Source organism: Ixodes scapularis, unplaced genomic scaffold (assembly GCF_016920785.2).
Source record: "Ixodes scapularis isolate PalLabHiFi unplaced genomic scaffold, ASM1692078v2 PGA_scaffold12__126_contigs__length_90152505, whole genome shotgun sequence".
Lineage (NCBI taxonomy): Eukaryota > Metazoa > Arthropoda > Arachnida > Ixodida > Ixodidae > Ixodes > Ixodes scapularis.
In genome coordinates, this window is record NW_024609838.1 from 38,274,450 (window position 1) to 38,282,868 (window position 8,419).

The following is an 8,419-nucleotide window of genomic DNA, read 5'->3' on the forward strand; positions in this document are numbered from 1 at the left end:
CCAACCCCCGTCTCCCAAGCGTACGCACCGCGAATTTCTAACGAAATTAGGACGCACCCAGGTCAGGACGCGGTACCCAAAATCACTGGTGAGACATGGTTGTAGGAAAACAGTATTAATTGTGCTGCAAAACCTTGTAAACTAAAGATCCTAGAATATATCACGCGCCTGTATTTTTGTACTAATCTCCAATGAAAGCTCCTACAAAAAGAGTTTTTTCCGTTTGTTTTTACGCAAAAACATACTTTCTAAAAGCTCAAGCTGACTACAGTAAAGAAAAAAGGTTGAGCCGCCATCTTGGCACCTCGAACCTGTGCGTTTCGTTACTCTGGGAACATTTAGTGACTCTAGCAGTAGCCACATAAGGCAACTTTCATGTTTGAACTCGTCACTAAAGAATGCCCTGTTATCGTAATTAGCTCGATCTCGGTGGACGTCAGCGGCCCAGGTTTCAACGGTGAGTTTCCCAACTGAGTGTTCTAGTAACGTTGGTTAGAGAAAGCTCTTTCCTGTCTAACTCGTTTTTTTTTTCCTCGTATTTTTTTATTTAATATAATAAATAATATAAAACAATTTTCGGTTTTACAACCAGCTTTTATCTGAAATTCGTAAAAGCAAAACTAAAACAAAACAATGCTCATTTCAGGTACTCACGGGCGCATGCCATAAAAACGGCTCGGCAACCACAGCCTTTCGAGAATATTTATCGAAGCCACCTTTAGTATTAGCGAAAAATGCCGTTCTCTGAAACTCTTTTGAGACGATATTCTAAAGGCGGGGACTTCGAGTACTTTATCGGCGGTTTCCTCCTGCGAACGATACTTTATCTGCTCAAGTGCTCCGCGCAAAGGTTTACTTAAGGAACCGAAGCGCGCAGCAGACAGACCAGAGGTGAGAGGCGAGTTGGAAAACATGACAGCATTATGGACACTTTTTGCACTACTGTTCACCTGCACTACAGGGAGTACGGAAGGAACTGAACGATCTTTCGTGGTTGACTACGAGCACGAGTGCTTCTTAAAAGACGGCGAGCCCTTTAGGTATGTGTCGGGATCTTTACATTATTTCCGAGTGCCCAAGGCATACTGGAAAGACCGGATGACTAAAATGCGAATGGCAGGCCTTAACGCTCTGCAGACGTACGTTGAATGGAGTGGTCACGAACCCGAGCCGGGGAAGTACGTTTTTGAGGACCATTACGATCTCAAGACTTTCCTGCAAACAGCCAAAGACGTTGGCCTGCTTGTTGTGTTTCGGCCAGGGCCCTATATCTGTGGTGAAAGGGACAACGGTGGTCTCCCCTACTGGCTTCTAAGGTTAAACCCTAACATGAAGTATAGGTCATCTGACGGGACATATTTGAAAGCTGTGGACAAGTGGCTTGAAGTCCTTCTGCCATTGGTAGAACCTTTTCTCTATAGGAATCGAGGACCTATTATCACGGTTCAAGTCGAGAATGAATACGGTCAATACCCGGTGTGTGATCATGATTACATGCGACACCTTGTCCAGATATTCCAGTTTTACCTGGGTCGAGACGTCATTTTATTTCGCACAGACCTTGCCAAAGACGACGCGTACAGATGTGATGCTGTAAACGACACGCTCGTAACCGCTGACTTTGGAGCTGGCATGAACGTCAAAAGAGCCTTTGATTCTGTGAGGAGAGCACAGGGAAAGGGTCCTCTGATAGTGACGGAGTACTACTCAGGGTGGATGGACCATTGGGGCTCGCCACACACAAAGACTGATTCCAGCGAAGTTCTCAAGACGTTCGAAGAAATTCTTCGTTTTAATGCGTCCGTGAATTTCTACATGTTTCACGGCGGTACTAATTTTGGGTTCAGCAACGGTAGGAATCCTCCATCACAGCCAACCAGTTACGATTATGGAGCACCACTCAGCGAAGCCGGAGACCCCACAGACCTGTACTACAAGATAAGGAACATCACCTCCAAGTACCTTCCGCTTCCTCCAGGAAAACCACCTGTGCCTGCTCCTAAGCTCAATGAGGGCACTGTAGAACTTAGGGTTGGTTGTTCCTTGAAAGAGATGTTGGAGTTTTTTAGGCAGAACGCTTCGCTTGTTAATGCTACCTCACTTTACCCAATGAGCTTTGAAAAGGTTGGTCAGGATTTCGGGTATGTTGTGTACACAACGACGATTGATTTTCAACCCGCTAGTCCATCCGTTCTGGCAGTTCCTGGAATCAGCGACAGAGGTTATCTGTACACGAGGGCAACCAGGGCCGTGCTCAGCAATGACCATCTCGCGACCAGCGCACCTGTTGTTGTTCAGAAAGGAGAGAACCTTACAATCATCGTGGAAAACACAGGGCGTATTGATTATGGACCCGGCAACAAGGATTTCAAGGTAAGGCTTTTAGTTTGTGACAGGTTTTGTTTATTTGTTTAGAAAGTATTTTGACGTGACTCGTATTTTATTCAGAAAGGGAGTTGCGTCCAATTTAGTTTTAATAAAACAAAACATTGGATCCTGTGAAAGACATCTTTATCCAACAAGATCTTCCCTGAAACAAAAAGAACATTCGTAATACGCATTGTAATTCGGTGTTGCAACATGAAAGGAGAATCAGCTTTTATAGCTTTGTGATAATGCCAGATGTATTTCTAGGTTGTAGGACTGCGCAGCTGAGAAAAAACAACAAATAAAAAAAAATTGCGCCGAACACGAGCTTATCTTACGAGCCTTCCAGTAGAAACCCATGCACCTTTAATGTCTGCAACAGCTGTGGGAGGTTGTTTAGGCACACTTATTTATTTACAATGTATACTTGTTTGTGTAGTTTTGGAAGACGAGATAGATTGATGTCAGTCCTCTAACTCGCACTTTTTAAAGAGCTCTTTACCGGAAGACATCTTTTACTGAACACCAGCCCCTTTTGCTTTGAGCAATAGGACTGTACCCACTACGCAGGTCGAGCACGCGACTTCTGCATTGCCTTGAAGAGTTGCAAATTTGTGAAAAACATTTCGTATAAAAGTAGAAAAAACGCACAGACAGCAGGAGTGTGTTTCCTGATAAATTTGTCTTAGTTGTGCTTCTGCGAACGTGTTATTTCCAGATTGGTACTTGAAATGCTTGCACAAAATTGCTATATATTGTCATATCAAGAATTGGCCAAGTAGGGGCATGTACAGCTATATTAACCAGAGCGTCCCATATAACTTACAGAAAAATTTAAAAAAAGAAAAGAAAAAAAAAAGAAACGTGTGAGCGTTCTGCGGGATTGAAGCCAACTGCATGTAGTCATCAAGCTTCTGAGGAAATTGCATAAATTTAGCTTAGTACGGCAAGTTATTTGAGTAATTAATACAAACTAACTAAATTGTAAATTATTATTTCAAGGGCTTAGGTGTAATTTAGAAAGTTTTGGATGAAAATAGGAGACACCCATAAGCACACAAAATATGAGAAAGGAGTCCGGACCACATGACAACGCGCCCGTGCTTCGCGCTTGCAGCGCTTTTTGACGTGCTTTCAAGGAACAATGTCGAGCTTATCACTGTCAAGCTATCCGAGACAGGGCTTTGTGCTGGTGTAGGCCCCAAAGTTAGGTGCGAGCCCCTGTTGCCGGAAAGCACGGTCTGGAAAAGCGCGCCAGTGCTTCGTTTCTTCAGAGCACGTCTTATTGCGCTTGAAGTGCTCCGCGCGAATGCGTTGTCACGCGATTTTTTTTTAATATTTCGCGGGCTCTCTATTTTTTGCCGAGAATAGCGCAAAGCATATCATACAGCAAACAAACTAAGTGGGTGATTCTCAATGAAATCGACAACTTTTGTATTCACACCTTGGCCCTAATACAAATAATTGAAATATTTGCTAATTAAACCTAATTATTTTGATAATGAGGCGTCCTAAAAAAACGTGTCATATCTGTACGGATAGGCGCAGATCAAGGGCATATAAACAGCGCTCACCGATAAGCTGACTGGGTGGTGGAAGCTATGTTCTTGCCGGACCAATCAATCGCACGCCTGTTATCGCGTGACTCCCTTCTCTGCTTGCTCAGAGGAATTGATAACGTGAACAGATCACTGATCACTGATCGGTGAACTGACTATAGGTATACGCATGGCGGGCTACAGTCCGATTAATTAGAATGAAATTGCTATCATAAAACCATACTAATTGCAGGGCCTTGATTGCAATGGTTAACCTGAAGGCCGATAATTCTAGTTTGGTATAAATACTCAAGAAGTTTCGCATTATTTTGTCCCTTTCCGGCAAAAGAGGCCCATAGAGCCTTCAGCTTGAGGCCCGGAAGTATGCATATCGAGTCTCTGCGGCGGCTAAACAATGAGATAAACTTATAAAGTCGTGTTGGTCGTTACCTTCGTTTAAAATTCACTGAATGTTTGAGCAATCACACTATAATTATTAGTGGAGAAACGGTTACAGTTAAACAGGTAAAATTTTTGCCTAAAATATTATTCATGACTGTGTCATTTCAGGGTAACTAGATTAAGTGAGCATCTGGAGCGATTCGCTTTAGTGTGGGCCGTCTCTCTGATCTAAATAACCAGTGCTCGGTGAGACAAGATAAACCGCCGTAGCTGAAGGTGACGTCATAGGTATTCCAACTCGCTTACGGAGTCCTAGTAATATTGTTTCTTCCCATAAAAATTCGTAGTTTTGAAAATAGTTGACAGAGCCACCTTGGCCGTATTCAGCGCAGTCGGTGAAGGTTGGCACCACGAGGGCGCCACAGTATTTGGTGTCCCAGTATACTTCCGGTTGTGTATTTATTTCTTCAGCAACACACAGCGATCGGGTAAGACGATGCTTCTTCAGAGAAGTACCAGTAATACGTTTGTATGAACCTGCTCGCTTTGTAGAACGTAGCACGAATACCAAAAGATGTGAGAGAAAAGAAAAAAAAAAAGACCGTAAGCGCAAAGGGGTACGCCGATAGCGGGTGGAAACTAGCTTGTTTGGAAACACACATAGGTGAATTTTTTGGTCGCTGAGAGACAATTCGTGTCTAACTGCGATAACCATCAGGCGTGACTAAGAAGCGACCCGAGAAACTTTCAAGATAATATTGGGTATATGGTTTTAATAGTAGCAGTAACTTGAAAATTTGAAAGGTAGCAATATTTTGAAAATTGCTTGCCGTCTACAGATATTAGGGAATTGAAAAGGCAACTAACTAAAAAATACAAAAAAACAACAACATGGAAATCTCGCACAAGGTAGTTATGAACTCGACAAATTGGAGGGCACTGGTAAGTTACAGGGATAAAAAGAAAAGTGCCATACAAATGTTCAGTCAACATTCAAGTTGCCAGTTGAAAAGATGTTTTGTGCTGTAATCCTGTTATATGTAGGTTAGTTTTAACCCCCCAATCCTAGATGTCGTTTTTTATTTCAGGGCATTCTGTCCAACGTCACTCTTGGTGGACATCTCCTGACCAACTGGACCATGGAAGGGGTACCACTTTCAACACCAGAACAGCTCTCGTTACTGTCAAAATTCCTTACGACGCTAAATGGCGAACCCAAGTTCGAAGTTCCCGGTGTCTTCTTCGGCTACTTCATGCTTTCCAGGGGACAAGAGCCTCTTGACACCTTCCTGGACCCAACGGGATTCGGCAAAGGAGTCGCGATCCTCAATGGCTTCAATCTGGGACGCTACTGGCCGTCCATAGGACCCCAGGTGACGCTGTACGTTCCTGGAACTTTACTACTTCCCTATCCGCAAGTTAACCTCATTGCTCTCTTCGAAATGGAGTCCGCGCCAGAAGGTCTGAAGACTGTGAAGTTTGTGGACGTTCCAAATATTGACGGACCGACACCTAGTTAAGAGAAACGAATAAATGTTCCTTCTAAAATATACTACGCAAGGTTAGTAAACATAAAAATGTCTTCTATAGACCAAATGCAAATATTTGGCTATCAATTAACTGTGTTCAGATAACAGTGTCCAAGGAGAGTTGCGGTTATCGTCCACAATTCCTTCAACTCCCAACCGAAGAAACACTTGAGTAGACATCAAGACCCACATGCTAAACATTTGAAGATATGACTGTCTTGATGTCATTGCTAATTTTGTGCCTGTGGAAGGCATCACACATAAGACATGTACAAAGTGAGACACAGCCAGCACAAACAAGCAAGCCAGATTACTCTTGCAGTCTGTCAAGAGTGAAGCCAGCACCCTATATTACTCGTTGGGTACACTCCGGGACACCAACTTAAGCAGTAATACTTCATTTCCGTCAAAATCCTTACTTAGTAAAATGTTCATAAGTTTTGGGTGTTCGAAATCTTGACCGATCTGGTGTTTGTGTTAATTGTGTAGAGCAGTGTACTATCCGGTACGGATGAAATACGAACAGCGGAGCGCGTTCCGTTCGATACATTCTGCGGACCTAGAGGTAACTAAGAACTGACAAAACTGCGAAGCGGAGAGAGGGGCTACGAGGGTATGCACATCGGTGTAGGCGCGCACCCTCGCAGCCCCCTTTCCACTCCGTAATTTTATCAGTTCCTGTACTCGGGGACAACTTTCTGTGGCAATGGAGTCAAAGGTACATGCCAAACCGCGCCGTTTCATTTCGCTGCTGAATATAGACCAACCAAACTAATTTGCTGGGTGTAACTTAACCAGCTAAAAATGTTACAATGTTACTATGTTATTACTCAGGATATGCGAAACTCAACATCTTTTTTTAGCTTCTTCGGGCTTTCTTAGTTTAAGTTTGCCGCAGGTTTTCTAGTTACCTGCAAAACGTGGCGTCCTTCTCGAGAGTGGTGTATCGTCGGTTCCTTCCATGGGCTCGCACTTTTGTTCGCCCTGTAGGATTTTCGCAGATTTTTGCATCCAAAAGTTGTCAAAACGAGTTCAGCATGTATAAATCTGTACGCGCAAGTGAAACAGGGGGCAAATGGAGTCTCCATTGTTTTCCTATACCAGTTAGATAGCGAGCTCACTAGTATAAGCAAGCAGGGGTCAGGGCTGGGCACAGATGCCCGGAATCTCTGAATTCTGCGGTGCGAGCTTCCGCTATACATGTTTTGAGCTGTGATGCGCCTTCGACACCGGCTAGGGCAAGCGGGAACTAAACGCGTTCTAAACGGGATTTGACTTCGCGTTGTAGAGTGTGCGTGCTTCTATTTTGGTGTATCGCACACAAGTGTTTGCGTATCAGTGGCCTAAAGAATGAATCTCTGATGAAATTCACGTCCTTTCTTAAGTTCACCCTGCACCTCTGCGTCTCTCGCAAAACAAATAGAATTTGGCGAGATCGATCACCTTATAATTTACCTCGCTAGTTGGTCCGAGTGCTTCAGTCGAAGGGTTAACTTGTGTTTAGAAACAGCTGGAAATGCAGAGAAAAGATACATACACGGAAATGCGTGCATGCTTGGCGATCACTGCTCAGCAATCTCAACAACGACTATTATACGAAGAGATGAACTAGCGAATTCGTGCGTGTCATGCCGAAACTCGAAGAGAAATCAAAACTACAAACGTCCTGAACTACTTGGCCGTACTGGTTACCATACGTCGGCATTTTAAGCTGTCCTAACTCAAACTCACGATCACCATTTTTTTCTTAATCAGAACTCAAGCCCACTCACGATTACGATTTATTCAAAACAGGGTCATCACCCGGGCTCACCCCTCATGGATTAACAAAAAACCAAAACACACTCAAAGTCATCATCACGGTCGTCACGCTCATAGATCATCACGCTCGTCACGAATCATGAGACTCACAGGTCATCAGACTCACAGTTCATCACACTCACAGGTCCTCACGGTACCCACACTCACAGTTCATCACGCTGATCGCACTCACAGGTCAGCACGGTCCTCACGGCTCTCACTCATAGCTCCTTACTGTCCTCACACTCACAGGTCATCATGCTCATCACACTCACAGATCCTCACGGTCTTCACACTCAAAGGTCAATACGGTCAGTGGCGTACCAACTTGTTTTTGAGTGGGGGGGCAAACCAGATTCCTTCCCCCCCCCCCCCCCCCCTTTGAGGGCCGGGGGGAGGTGCCCTTGGTATCCCTTGGGCGCCGCCGGCCACTGTTTGCCCTGCCCAGTGGTGGCTGTTTCAGGAGGGGGGCAAAACATATGCCTTGTCCCCCCTGCCCCCCCGGTTGGAACGCCCATGAATACGGTCCTCACATTCACTGGCCATCAGGCTTACAGGTTGCTTTCCTTGTGTTTTTCTTTTTTTTTTGTTTCTCGCATGCCGCTGGTCTGTCTTCGCGTGAATCGTGCTGAGGGCAAACTACCCCAAAACAGTGAACTGCTGAACCGCTTATCCATTTTGAAAGACATTTACTATGTTTATGTTTATGCTGGCAAACTGGAAACGAAAGCTTACGAAAGTGGGTGTGTTTAACTTTTCGCCTGCTGACAAGGGCGGCGGCAA

At 44.5% G+C, this 8,419-nt stretch overlaps 1 protein-coding gene across 1 annotated transcript; it reads left to right on the forward strand.

The window, feature by feature from the left end:
• The first annotated feature begins 888 nt into the window (after window positions 1-888).
• LOC115316711 (beta-galactosidase-like) lies at window positions 889-5,857 on the forward strand. Its single transcript, XM_029976156.4, has 2 exons — window positions 889-2,373; window positions 5,396-5,857. The coding sequence occupies exons 1-2, from the start codon at window positions 913-915 to the stop codon at window positions 5,825-5,827; spliced, it is 1,893 nt and encodes a 630-aa protein (XP_029832016.3). The 5' UTR covers window positions 889-912; the 3' UTR covers window positions 5,828-5,857.
• The last annotated feature ends 2,562 nt before the right edge of the window (window positions 5,858-8,419 follow it).